This window comes from Atractosteus spatula, chromosome 14 (genome assembly GCF_055471065.1).
Source record: "Atractosteus spatula isolate fAtrSpa1 chromosome 14, fAtrSpa1.hap1, whole genome shotgun sequence".
In the NCBI taxonomy this organism is placed as follows: domain Eukaryota; kingdom Metazoa; phylum Chordata; class Actinopteri; order Semionotiformes; family Lepisosteidae; genus Atractosteus; species Atractosteus spatula.
This window is the reverse complement of record NC_142719.1, coordinates 38600165-38615329: the sequence shown is the minus strand read 5'-3', so window position 1 is coordinate 38615329 and position 15165 is coordinate 38600165. Positions and strand designations below refer to the sequence as shown.

At 37.6% G+C, this 15165-nt stretch overlaps 1 protein-coding gene across 1 annotated transcript in view; it reads left to right on the top strand.

Moving 5' to 3' along the window:
* tspan17 (tetraspanin 17) overlaps window positions 1-9079 on the top strand; it is a 28594-nt gene extending 19515 nt beyond the window's left edge. The window contains exons 5-8 of the mRNA XM_088932270.1: window positions 821-946; window positions 1352-1399; window positions 3675-3791; window positions 4434-9079. Of these exons, the coding sequence (XP_088788396.1) occupies window positions 821-946; window positions 1352-1399; window positions 3675-3791; window positions 4434-4499 (357 nt within the window). The 3' untranslated portion in view covers window positions 4500-9079. The remainder of the gene's footprint in view (window positions 1-820; window positions 947-1351; window positions 1400-3674; window positions 3792-4433) is intronic.
* The last annotated feature ends 6086 nt before the right edge of the window (window positions 9080-15165 follow it).

Below are 15165 nucleotides of genomic sequence, written 5' to 3'. Positions count from 1 at the left end.
TAAGTGTTCCAGCTCTGATAGAGGCAGGCCCAAGCTGAAGTTCAGGCCTGAAACACAATAGAGCCTGCTGAGTTTCTTCTTGTGAAAACATTGATATGGGAGCTGGCTATAAAAACAGTCTGCTTCAGTTAGAGACCTACAGAGGGGAACACAATACGCAAGGCAGGGGTCAGAGCCGGTCCTCTCAGTGATTATGTGCAGGAAGGGATACAGTTTTGTGCTAGGAATTGAAACGCCCTATTTAGATCTGTGACAAACTCACTTTGGCTGTAATTTCCGACTCATCTTCATAAGTTTAACTTTCTGAAACATTTGTTCGATTTTTTCATTTCTGCATGAATACCTATTTCTTTATTACATTTTGATACAACCCATCTGTACTGGGTGATGTCTTGGAGGCTTAGAAAAGTAACGGAATATAGTACATTTGTAGTCCTCTGTATCCAACTGACCAGCACAGACTAGTGAGTAGAGCACTGGATTCAACCCTTGATGGTTGTGGGTCTCTTTTGGACTGAGCAAGGATCTTTGTCCCAGTTGCTCCACTCCACTCTGCTTTACAGGTGTGTGCCTGCATTACTAGGGTTAGCCCCAAGCTGGATGAGCATCCACCCAGAGGGAGTCCTATATTCTCAGTCTGCTTAGTGCTACAGAAACAATGATGAGCCTTTAGGCCCAAGCATGGATTTGACCGTTTTCACTGCAGCAAAGCCCAGGTTCTGTACGCGATCTGTAGGACTCATTTTTGTTTTTCTTTATTTCCATAAGCCGAAGGAGACGCCACATACCTTCCTTATCTAACATCAGCTTGCTCTTGTAGTGGTCTTGCTGTGGCGCGCACGGCCCCAACGATTGGAACCTGAATATCTACTTTAACTGCACTGAGCTGAACCCCAGCAGAGAGCGCTGTGGAGTGCCTTTCTCCTGCTGCGTCAGAGACCCTGCGGTAAGAATCATGTCTCGCTCAACCTGCAACACCAAGAGCCTCTGCCCTGTCTGGGGCTTATACTCGTTCTGCTGTCCCCGTTCTCCTTTAGCTTCCCTCATACACATACAAAAGGATTCACTGTTTCAGCTGGGGTCATGGTTTTGATTTTTCCCCAGCGCGGATGACCATGAAAGACTCACTGGATTCAAAGTGCAAGATCTGTAAAACATTTTGAGTCCTGGAAATTATTTTTTTTTTGTAATTTAACAGTTAATCAAATAATTGAACCAATTAAGTAATGGCAAGCATGATGAGAACAAATACCAAAAGACACCGTGTCTGCCCATGTACTTAAATTAAATTGCAGTTTTCACAACTACGGATTTTTCACTTCAATTAAATCTTCCTTTTCTTTCTGGGCAGGAAGATGTACTTAATACACAGTGTGGCTACGACGTTCGGCTTCAGGGTGTAAGTATGGCATTTTTCCTTTGTCTCCTCATCTTGGATTCTTAATGGAGAAAAGGTTGATGAAGTTGTTGCATGAGTCTGCAAAAAAAAAAAAAGGGGTCTCTCTGTGTGATACCTAAATTTCCCTCTGGTTCAGATTAAGGTTTAGTCTGTTAATTTACTTTGGTTTTTTCCATGCATCCATTTTCTAACCACTTCATCTCATTGAGGGTTGTGGGGGAGCTGGAGCCTATCCTGGCAAGCAACAGGTGCAAGGCCAGTCCATCACAGGGCACACACAGACACAGATACAGACACACAAGGGTCAGTTTTCCCAGTAGATTTTTAACGTAGCAGTGTGTCTTTGGACTATTAGAGGAAACCAGAGCACACAGGAAACCCACATGAACAGAGGGAAAACATGCAAACTCAGATAGCACCAAAGTTGCTTCAGAATTTTCCCAAAGCTCTGAAAGAATCAGGAGTTCTAACTAACTTAGTAGATCAGCTGATTCTCATGTTACTGATTTGCAGTACGTCTGAATGCGAGTAGAAAAGATACATTTCCAGTTGTGTCATCTAGTGTGCCATTAAGATGTGGATATTTTCATTTAGAAGAGTGGCACTTCAAAGACTCAATACATACATTTAAAAAAGGAAACAGGGTTAAATTTAAGGAATAGTGTGGGGCTTAAATCGTGTACTTTAAAGCCTGTAAATGCAATCAGCAAACAGACAGCGCACTGGACATGACAGATGAGAGTGATTATGTTGGCTATCTTCCAGTACAGCGTAGGTCATCCATCCATTTTCTAACTGCTTAGAACAAAGGTTTTGGAATCTAGCAACAAAAACTTGCATATCATAAAAATTGCAGTCTCAGCCGTGGAATGCAATTTGTTAATATTTGATTACAACTGTATGCATTCTGTAAGTATTCCGTCTGCAGACACTTTTCCAGTCTTGACCTTCAGACTCTTCTTCAATATTGAAATGGACATGCAAAGGCAGTTCAGTATGTGCCACTGATGTCAGTATCCTCTCAGGAGATAAGAATCTCTTTTCCTAGCTCATGGCATATAAACTTTTATTTTAACTGTTATATATCATATATGTACACCCAGGGAACTGCCTACAGAACACAAATATGGTAAAGAATATAATTCAGGAGACATTAAGATTATTTGCATGAATTGATGTATTGAATTTAGAAGTATTTTCTCCAACAAAAATGGAGCCTGTCCCACAGCTCTCACTTACACAATCTTTGCTAGGAAAATCAATTCTGAGAAATTCTAATTGTTCTGAGGCAATTAGTGAATCTTAGTTTTTGTACCGCCAAGTTTTTTTTTCCCTGTAGGTAGGTAGGGTGTGTTGCCCTCAGGAAGAAAAGGGTTTCACAAAGTGAAAGGCAGCAGGAACACCTCCGAGTCCTTTAGTCAAAGTCATGTTGTGGCAGTGGTGTGGTTCCTGTAACAAACTACCAAGCCTTCATTCCTCACAGACAGTAGCGTTGTTGGGATTTGAATAGCCAAGCTTTTTTTTTTGTTGGTTTCTCAAGGAAACAAAAGACTCCTTCTGTCTGTGGCTTTGCAAACAAAGAGGGGTCTCTGGAGAGGGGTGGGGGGGGGTGGCTAGGTTCTGGATTTCCCTATTGAATATCCTCCCCTCCTCAACTGCACAGTCCATCCAGCTTGTAGTGAAACACATCCTTTTACAGAGTTCGACTTGTCTGTCATTTCAAAATGGCCATTAATAAGTAAAACAAAAGTTCTTCTATAAAAGAAAGCACACTGTAGCAGTTAATTCATAAGGCTTGTTTTTTACTCATAAATTCAGATTAAGCCACTCATATGGTCATTTTTACCCCCCCCCCCCCAACAAAAGTCTTTCTGGTAATCCCATGAATTCACCCATTTGATGTAGGGATGTGCTTCAGCTATTTTGGCAGTTTGGTGTGCTGTGATCTTGATACTGTATTGGGATGTGTGTAGCTGGAGGACCAGTCACGCATCAGCGAAGTTACACAGAAGTCATGGTTTCTTTGTCTGTCCATTAGTATCAAAGTATGGAACTCTTAGCTACTATGCTTTGTAGTGCTACTGTGGTCCTGCTGTTTTATTCCAGTTATCCAAACTGATGGAATTCCACCTGTTTTGTAAAAGGAGTTTTGAAGGACAAAAGTGTTACACAGCATTCACTGATCATTTTACAAGGCCCTTTCACATATGCTACTACAGCAGTACACACAATTAATTCAGTTTCTGTCTAACGAAAGGTTCTTTTTGTCTAACAGGAACTAGATCAACAAAAATATATTTACACCAAGGGCTGCGTGGGACAATTTGAAAAGTGGCTTCAAGACAATTTAATCCTCGTTGCTGGTATTTTTGTTGGAATTGCACTACTTCAGGTAGGGACTGGTATATTTCCGTGTTTTATTTTCTGAAGAACATATTGTTTGAAGTTCACAAATGGGGAAAAACAACACCTCCTGTGTTGGGGTCACGTGGGCTTTGCTGATTGCCTCCGACATTGTGACAGCCCTCTTGTCTAAGATATTGTGTCTTAAATGACACTGCCCTCTGGTGCTGACATAGAGTATTACAATAAATGCATTCAAGTCCAGTTTTCAAATTTGACTACCTAAACATTGTAAAAACATGGTGTAACTTCAGATACACATCAGCACCATTCTTGTTTTCATTATAATTGTTTTCACTTCGGGTGTGCATTGTTTTACTGCACCTCTCCAGCAGATGGAACTGCCTTATAATACAGACACCCCTAGAATTAAGAGAATCAGTTTAGCTTGAGCAAATTCAAGAGCACCTTAAATTCCCATCAGAACGACCTTTTGTCTGTTTTTTTTCATCTTTAGCATTTGACACCTTTTCCCTTCATTTTTTTAAAACAGCTTTGTTAGGCTACTCTTAAAGCACCTTCACACCACTGGCAACATGTCCTATAAAAGTTTCAGACGTAGATTCCCATCAATTGGTTTTCATGATGCTGCCTTTAATATTACTAATAAGTGCCCCCCTTTTTTTTTTAGATCTTTGGAATCTGTTTGGCACAAAACCTTGTAAGCGATATTAAAGCAGTGAAGGCAAATTGGTGATGGAGGGCCAGGAAGACGAGCCAAGCCAGCAGCCAGAGCTAAACCCCCAGACTGCCCTGCCAAGCAACTGGAAACTGAACTAATGCATGGAGCAGTGTTTGCAGCAGGGGCAGGGTGGGGGTGGGGAGCGATTCTTTCTCAAGCGGATCCACAATCCTGTGGATTGATAAGTTAGCCGGCTCCTGAAGTAATCGATTTTATTTTTGTTTCTCTTTTGGGTTTTTTTTTTAAGCGGTATGCAGAAGAGCTGTCACAAAGCACACATACCCTTGCAAGAATGTTAAGAAATCCGCATTGGGCTGAAGGGAAAAAGTACCGTTGGGAAACGCCTTTCCTTGTTGTTGTTGTTATAATAATTAGAACGACAGCTGATCGGAGATTATAATTATCTCCTGATCACGGCAGAACCTTTTTTTTCCCCCCAAGAACTTGCTCTTCCCTCTCCCTTCTTTTTAATCTTTGCTTTTCTTTCTTGATCTGATAGGCCGGCAGTGATTCATTTGCTTAAATTATGGGCTTAATTGTGGCTCAGAGCCCCTACTGAGTATGATACACATCATTCAGGAGACATGATAGCTGGAGAAGTGAGGGTAGGTGGAGGACACATTCCCTTCCAGCGAACTGCCAGAACTGAGTATTTGACATCATGTCCTGGATAATTTATAACTTGGTAAATGAATACAAAGATATTCAAAAATGTGTCCTCATTTGTTTTAGTCCCTTTGCCTCTAGACTTTTTTTCCTTCTTTGGGTTATAGGGATCCAGTAGCATAATTTAATTTCTCATTATTGACACTACAGGCGGTCATTCTGCGTTCGTTTTCCAAATAGAAAGTTCTGGCTGAAATTTCAAAAGCCAAACTGAAATTCAGCAGAAGTTTTATTCTGTATAAATCCTTTTGAAGTGTTTTTTCCTCCCTCTCTTGGTGTTGCATAAAAATGTTTCCTTAAAAAAGGAGGAAGACTTTTTAAAAAAAATTCTAGAAAGACATGATTTCACCTCACTTTAGAAGTCTTGTACACATCAAAGAACACTGCATTAGACTGCGTTTGAATGGAGGCTACATTCTACTGAATGTAGGTTTATTGCCTAAAACCTATCCAGTAAGAAAAATATAAAAATATTTTTCAAATGAGAACCTAACTAAAAATGTGTGAATAGTGCTGCAGTGCCTCTCAGTTCTCAATTATTTTTTGTTCTAGTGTTGTCTAAATAAAGAAGAAACCAGCCTCCCTGGTAAAAACAAAGTCATCTTCCTGTTACGTGATTGATTGTGAGGAAGAGGAAGCTGGAAATTGGCCACGCATCTAAATCCCAGAAAGACAGGGTTGACTGCGTTGTTTTGAAACTTAGTGTTTGTCTGGATTCGTGTTTAAAATGATCAGATCCTGCTGGGTGTTGCCTGTGTACGGCTTTTAACTTATAAAACAGAGGTTTACCTTTTTCATCTGCCATACCCTTTTCTTCTCATACAGGTCTTCAGTTCCAGTCTGCATTGCTTACAGAAGTTTAGTGTAGAATCTAAATTTGGTGGAGCTCACTCAGAAATTAGGTTGGTGCTTCTTAACCACATACCTTTGAGTGCCAACCCCCAGCATTCTTGAAGTGCCAACAAGCATCGCTACAACAAAAAAGGCATTGCGCCACTTGGAACAGTACAGTACATACTGTACGGGATTTTTTTTTTTAAATGGTGGCATCCTGTACAAAGTCATTTTCAGATGCACTCTTTTAAAGAAAAGTTAATGTCTGTAGCATTCACTTCCCTTTTTCCTGAAATCAGCCACTCTCTCATCCATAGGGATATGGTTTTTATTAAAGGATGACTGTGTTAGCACAGAAAGAAGTGTTTTGGGACAGCTGGGACAAATATCTTGCATGTTAGATTCTTAAATGTGAGGCCCTGATGAAAGCTCCATGAATATAATTTGGGTGCCTGTGAGTAAAATAAGAGTTTTTATCTTGTGGTTTTCAGCATATACACAGGACGTCTGAGCTTGTGCTAGCTATCGTGCCTGGCGTTCAATTTTTTTATATTAATAAAACATCCAGGCTATTTACTTTCTAATGTTCATGCTGACTCCTGCAGTTGTACATTTGAAGTGCTGGGTAGATATATTTTGGTACCCATAAAAAAAGTAAGCATTTTAATTTAATATGCAATTCTGTCGTGTCTTCCTGTACGGACATTATGATGATCTTGCATTTCTGGACAACTTTGCTTATTTTTACATCTTATGACAGAGATGCCTTCTTTAAAGTTTGTCTGTCTCGGTAGATTTAAACTATAACATTCCTGGGCTGGAGTGATAGTAATGTAGACAATGAAGCTCCTTGTCTGATAGTGTGAATGTGCAATCTTACATTATAACTGTGGTCTACCATTGATGTACATTCCTTTTAGACAACACACCTATACCTCTTGAATTGATTAAAATATGCCAGTTGACACTTTTTCAGCAATTTTAGTAGACTTTAACACAGTGAGTGCGTTACTGGATTTCAATAAATTTCGTTTACAAGTTGAAACCCTTCATTTTTTGCTGTTGTTTTTTTAAATAGTTTTATGCTGCCTGTAGAAAATCCCAAGCTCAGTTTTGACCTCATATCTTGACATTCTAGATGAGGTCATTTTTAACATTCAGATGTATCTAGAAAGAATGTTAAAAAGAGCAGATCAGAGTTTCTTTAGGCACCACAACTTACTGTGGAAAGGTTACATCTGTAAGCAGAGGAACTGTGCTACTGTTCCTACTCTGTACAATTATCTTTGTGTTGTTCTGCAATAATAACAATCTAGTTGTCTGACAACTAGCTTGCAGTCCAAGATCAATGAAGAGGATACTCTTGGATATATTGGGTATTCCATTTTTTTTAATTTTCTGCAGATATTTTTAAAGCTGTTCTTTAAAACAAGAGGTTGTTCTTCCCCCCCCCCCCCCCCAAGATAAATCATAACATTTTAGTGATTTTTAATTCATGAACAGGACCAATTCTAAAGACAAATCCCACACACAAAAAAAAATATTTGGTGTGCTCACAAGCTGTCAAACTGCCTACACTCATAGAAACCTTTAACTCTACCTCAGTTTAAAAAAAAGTCAGAAAATAGGACTAAATCACATCAGATAGGATTTTCTCTTGTTGCTTTGCATATCACAAAATGTGTACATTTAAATTACCATTTTACAAGCATCTTTTTTTAATTTTCCTAAAAACAAAACTCATAGGTTTTAACCTTTCTGGGGTTTTTTTTGCGTAGTTAGCATAGAGGACATGAAGACAACAAATTCTGAAAATTCTGACTTCTTATTGCCAGTTTAAAATACTGTTAACCAAGCCTTAAGTCACAGAAAAAATCATCTCCCAATATATAATTAGAGATTGTGGGATCATTTTGGAAATACTACTATTTTTACCCACATAAGTTAAAAACGGCATAAGCATTTAAAAATGTGAACCACACCAAGCCCATCACACATCAGTATCTAAAAGCTGTGCTTCTTTGTTAGTTTTAAATTAATTTAATTTCCTAATCTCTTTCATTCATTTATCGGTGTGTTCTAAGCGGTCCCCTTACCACGTGCTTGGCTTTCTGTAAAGAGGCAAGCAAATTTTGATTCTCAGGTCATAGTCTTGCTGGTATGATGCTTGGCTGATTAATGTTTTGGCTGTAGTTCTATACCATACTCAATATGACGAAACAGAATTAACCATATATTTAATGCTGTTCTCACAGAGAAATGTTGGAACATATTTATAAATGTAGGTCAAGGCCAGTACTTCTAATTATTTTTGTTTTGTGGACTGTAACATTGATCTTGCCATTAGACTTTAGTTTTCTTGTCACCTTGATTTTAATGGATTCAATTTCAGTATCCTTTGAAATAAACACAGATGGTTTTGTCTTTGCCTAATAGACCTGACCTGCTGCCTCTATTTACTCAATGCATGAGTAGAACGTTAGTCACAGTATAACTTTTTTTACTATATAGAATGTATGTCCCTTACTTTTATGACAGAGGGGGCAGGATCTATACTCTTGTAATCAAAAAGGCACACGTTTCCCCAGGGATTATGCCTTCTTTGTGGATCCTAGGTTTTACAATTTTATGTTACTAATAAAAACAATTAATTACATTGCCCATCCATTCATTGGACCTACTGTATGTTTCTGTATTTAAATGTTTTTTTTCCTGTTTTTTACCACTCAATGTTGATATTCTTATGCGTGGGCTTGAGTTCCCAGTGACCATCAACGGAATACATTCATTTTTAAGATATGTTACCAAACAATTTGTGATGCAGTATTACCAGGTCCTTTATATATAAATGTCAAGTAGTTGTTCAAGTTAAAAAGAAATGGAAAAAAAACAGAAAACACTTTTCCTTTTATTTTTTCTGATAGTAAACGTTTTAAGATGTTGAATTGTTTACAAGTTGAATTCCTGAACCAATTTCATTGAACTACTAGTTCTGAGGAAAAGAAAGGACATTGATTGTTGGACATGGTCTGTTACACTGTATATTGTCTTACAGATATGCTTCTTTTTCATATTGAATAAAATGATTTGACAAATGTGTGGTTATTATGCGTCTTCATAAAGCTCTTTGTTTTGTTTTTAACATTGAATTAAATACCACTTTTGATCCCTCTCATATATATATACGATTTGCAAAATCAGGAGTTAGTTTGCGGGTTAGTTACAAGTTTTTTCACTTTGGAATGGAGTGTAAGTAAATGTGCCTTTGCATATTGACAAGCACTGAAAACGTACAGTATTAGAATTGTAATATATTAAATGATCTAAATGAATTGACACAATTATACAAATGCACGGTAAGGAGGTCTATACAATGTTGCAATTCTTCTAGCTCAGAAGTTGCAATCTGCAATTCTTAACACTGCCCAGTCTCTCGTGCACAGCAGTCATTTGCAGCCCAAAACACTTATTTCTTAAGATTTTGAAACCCAATTCATGTGTGGGGATTTAACTACAGGGATTTATTAAAGTTAATGTTATGAGTCACAAGTCTGTTTGTTTTTTGAGTAGTGTGACTTGACAGATTTCAGATCAGGTGTAGCAGTACAGATGAAACTCAAATAACATCTAGGCACTGATGTCAGTTGTCTGATCTCCTCCTCATAACCATATTCCTCCACTAAGCCTTAGAATGGTATTAATATTTTGTATTAAAATTAGTGGTATTGTGGAATTGGTTAAAACAAAGCAATAATACTAACAGAAGAAATATGTACAAGCCTTTATACACAAGTCTGTTCTGCTTCATCTTTAAATTATCTTGAATGAAAGGCTGCAAAGAAGTCTACAAACATGAAAATATTTCTCTCCATCTCCATTTACCTTTCTTTGCATTATCACAAGAGGGGGCTATTGACCAGTTGTCATTTGATTTTAAAGTAGCATTCATCACCACTAGAGGATGCTATTTACAAAGGTCAATTGCAATAGTTTTCTTCCTATGTTACTAACTACATTTAAAAAAAGCATGACATGTATACAGAAGTCGTTATTAAACTATTCGGTCACAGATTTTCTGCTTCAAACATTAGCACACTCAAGTTTTGTAGTTTTAATCAGTGCTGTTTTTCTGTGAATGCTGGAATTACAATGTTACTTCTACTTCTGCCATTTGCATCAATGGCCACAAGTTAACAGGAGCTTTTAGAACAGAGACCACATAGAACAAGGATCATATTTCTGCATATAAAGCTAACAAAAAACAATGTCTTAGTTTCCAAAAAAGATGTGCAAGTGTTCTGAACATAATATGGCAAAACTCTTTTCTACTATTGATCTGTCTGGTATTAATCAGGGTTTACAATTGATTAAGTATGGTTACAATTATCTTAGGGCACATTAAAACACATGAATTCATGATTTAGTGGCAGACCTTTTTAATAATACCTTCTGCTTCTTATTAGGAAATATTTTCTCATGTTAAAGGAAATCTTAATGTCTTAGAGAAGAGCAATGAGCTCTTGATATCCGTAGTAGAACATATTAGCAGTATTGGGCCAGCGTGCCCAGGATCCAGTTTCACCTTGAAGAAATCTAAATATTGAGTCATGACTATTGATCAATATTCAGGTATGATAGCATCTATTCACATCAATTAACAGAGAGTCTTTATAAAAACCTCTGGAAGCAATTTGTATTACAGCAGTAGACAATAAAGAGAAAACATACGAACAATACACATACTGTATATGGTACATGCACAAAAGAAAACATCCGTTAAACAGGTGGGTAGCTACGTCAGCATGCGTAGTCTGCAAAGGAACAAGTAATAGGTTTAATCCATGCTGAAAAGAGCTTTTCTCTTCTCTTTTCAGCACGGAATAAACATATTTCTTGTTTCTATAGCAACAGTTACAACTGAGAACTGAGAGTTTTTAAATTGGGAAATAGGAATCTGTGTTCTGAGGAGAGCAATTGGAATTCAATTAAGCAATAGTCCTGTAGGTTAGAATATGTTCCAACTCTAAATTTGTCAACGATAGATGTGGGATAGGGCCGAAAGATCAATCATCAGAGACTTTCTGACACGGTATGACAATATTCAGCAGTTTGTTCTCACTCCTCAGATTCAGATTCCCAAACAATCAAATCTGGGAACTGTTTAAGTACTGTATAATGAAATGCATTTCAAAATTAACCGAAAAGTTAATTTAAGAGTGGAGCTAGGGTTAGGACTCCCTTTAATAGTAGACTGCTATTAATGTTGCTGCTGTGTTTGTAATGGGATTTTTTGGATTTTGGACTTTTGGATTGAGCTCCAAATACTTTTTGCAGCCTTCCTTAGGGGTTGGAGTTTGCATTAGGAGTAAAAGTGTGACCTAACCAATGTTGTGCATCCACACAAATCTCTCATGCTACACCTACAAGTCATATCACCTAGTCTAAATTTTGACATGAGAAGAGCAACTATAATGTTAGATGAAATCAAAGTATTATGGTATTTCTAACCATCCCTACCCAGGGAATTGTCATCGGCATTGACTTTAAGCTCATTCAAAAAAACTATTTCAAACCCGATACGAGATTTCTGCAAAAGTGTTAAGAACGTGCTCTAAAAGTTTTTGAAATGTGCAATTATTCACTTTTCTTAATTGTTTTTTTTCTTGCTCTTTTTCACAGATGCTCGTGTATTTCAAAAAGCATTTTGAAATTAACCATAGTTCCCTAATGGTAACTTGAGAGGGGCGCTAGAGTTAAGGTTAATTCACCTTCAGAGTAGACATCTATTAATGTTGCTGCTGTTTTTGTGATGCAATTTAAAATATAGGAAAATTGGTGTTTTGGATTTAGCTCCAAATATTTTTGCAGCCTTTCTTAGGGTTTGGAGATTGCATTAGGAATAAAGATGTGACTTAGCTAAGTCGTGCTTCCACAAATCTTTCATGCTAAGCTTGCAATTCACATCACCCAGTTCTAATTTTGACTTGAGTAATGCAACAGTGATGTTAGCTGAAGTCAAGGTATTATGGTGTTTCTAACCCTAATAATCCTGCACAAGAAATAGTCTCGTTCATCTCATCTCATTCAAAAACAAGTTCAAAGCCGATTCAAGATTTCTGCAAAAGTGTTCAAAAAGTGTTCTAAAAGTGTATTAAATGTGCAATTATTAACTTTTCTTCATGTACATTCCTGCTTGTTTTCATACAAGCAAATTAAATATTCTGAAATGCATTTCAAAACTAACCGCCCAGTTGCCTTGAGAGCTCTTTTTTGTACATGCAAATATACTGTGTTTAAAGCAGGTTCAATAAAAGACTGCAAAAACATGATAAAAAGCAAATTACCAACCTTAAAATGTTTAAGCTTTCTTAAGAAAAATTATTTAAAAAAAATTTTTTTTGTTTCCCTTAAAAAAAAACTTAACTTACTGTCCAGAACAGTGACCACATATTTATGTATAATTGAGATTGAACACACATGACATAGTTAAGTCATGCTGATTAACATTTGTCTTCCAAAAAGCTGATCAACGGGGATCTATTTCCAAATGACTGGAACATATGACACCAATGGTGTACCTGTTATCTCTCATCTCACAAGAAAGTCACCATTACAGCATGGGGACATACAGTACATTGTCTTGCCCACAGGAAGGGCAGAGAGTGATGTCCCAAGACTTAATAATGTAGAGACATGCAGGCAGATTCCCATCAATCACTACAAGAGGTGTTCAGTACTGACTTAACACTTCTGACCAGATCATCACACTTGGATGATGATGTGTTGATCTCATCATAAATCGCATTCTTCCAGATTATAGCCTGCCGTTGACAGCCTGTATCTGGCCGGAACATTCTGGCAGGTTAGAAATTGTGGACTGTAAACAACACAGACATGAAGAGGCAGTACACTGATACAGTCAAGCCTCCAACATACTGATGGCGAAAAGGTGCCGTTTCCTTGACAAGGGGGGCATGGTGGTTCCGTTTTTTGTTTTTCCTTTCCTTGATTTTCACCAGGAATGACATTCAACGAGTTAAAATCATCTCATCGCCTGTGCCCCCCAACTGTCCCGTTTCTCAGTTCGACTAAATCATGAGGTGCTTTAGTAGACACGCAACAAAGTCACTCAAGTGTGATCAGTTAATTAAACACCAAAAACCTGTAATTAATATCCAGAATGCACTTTTTTTCTACAAATATATGCAGATAAAGTGGTTTAATTTAATGTACGGTACAGTGTATCTACACGTTGTTTAAAATTGTGATAAAAGATTAATTGGTTAGTAACGGAAAATCCCCTTTAGGAAGCAAAAATGCCCCATATGAATCACCGGTTAGCGGTGTTTAATTATTAATAATCGCATTCACAGAGGACTTCATTCCTTCTGATTTACAGAGCAGAGAGGACCTACCTCATCCTCCACTGAGCTGCAGTACTCACCTGATTGGTGTGCAGGAGCCATTATGCCGCAGTACATAACCGGATCAGTTACAAATGTTGGAAATTCGCCAGCTGAATTAATGGGGGACTTGAGGAAATCAAGACTGTAAACCCAGAGAGAACTTGAGCCAGGACATCGGGGTTACACCCCTGCTCATATAAGTGGCGATATGGGTGGGGACTTTCATGACGCAGTACACAGGACCTCGTTTTAACCTCTCATGCCAGTAAAACAAATTACGACCGCTGTGCACATTAACGGTAATTAAACCCTGTTGTCGTTTAATAAAACTACCCTGTATTAAAATAACAGCTTGATTTTTATACGTTGTACTTAATATAGTGGGGGATAGATAAATACGACTGTACTGCGATTGAAGTGCGTGATACACAATTCCAAGTAAAAAATTTCGATATTAGCATTAGAAAGACTAAATATTTACAATCTCGTGGATGAAGATTGCTAAATGGCGGTGAAAGTGTTCAAAAATACAATTTATTTTGTGATTTTTATTAAGTGCAGTATTTTTTCACGCAAATACTGTCATTCAGCGCCATCTTTTTGTTGAGACAAAAAGAACACTAACACGGGAAACTTTATATCCACAAATGTTACTAAATATAAAACTTTTTTATATATATGGAAGGAGTTGGAAAAATATTTTCGGTCCTTGGCATGATATCAATTTAGTGAGGAGAGTGAGCCAATACCGTCTAGGGATCCCTCGGAAAATCGTAAAAAATAAATACATGCCACTAACGATTAGTTCCATTTTAAAACGGAGTGGTTTCTTTCTAAAGTAAAACGTCAACAACCCAAATGTCTTAACAACAATCCTTAAAGTTCACCTATTGAAAAACACTAGAATAGGGTGAAACAACCTATTCTAATTTAAAACCTTTCAGATATTTACACTTAAAATGGGGTGCATTCAAAAAATAAAGAAATGTATTATGAGTGAAGTGGGATTTTTAAATCAGAAAACGTAAGAGTTGTTGTATTTTAAGCATCTTCTGTTGGAAGATGAAGTACTAAGAGGAATACATCTCACAGACCACAAGAATCTTAAGGAATTTGGATTTATGTTGGGTTATTTGGTATGGAAATGCCATTTAATAGGCAGAGCATAGTTTCCAGATTAGAATACAACACAGTTTAAGCCCTTTTGGCTTCATTAAAAGGGGAATCCTTGGGAAAAGTGCTATAGTAGTTGTCCTGATCTAGACATCATGGGGAAACAATAGGAAAAAGGACAGGATAGTGAAAACAGTATACTGCAATTTAAATTTAAAATTACATAGACCATTAGTAAGAATTGATTTAGAAATTTGTGTATTATTTCGATCACCAATTATGAAAGTGCCCTACTGCTCTAGAGTTCTAGGAAGATCAACCACATTTAATTGCTTGAGGGGAAGGAAAGGAAATACAATATCTATTCATTATATATTCTATTGTGCATAGAAATGCCATGTGTGCAACAATGTGTAACAGGAGTCGGTCCAGGCTCCCGTGAAGCGTAGTTCTGGACCCAATGCAGACGGTATAATCCGGAAGTAAGTGGAGAAGGATGACGGGGAGGAGACAACGTGAAACAGGAGGGGTTGACACACAGGGGGGGCGTGACGAAGGTGAACTGGTGCTCGGGGGGCGTAGCCAGGGTGAACAAGTCCAAAACCGGATAATCCAATCGAGACAGGACAAAACAGAGTTAAAAGCCAGAATGGGATCCGGTA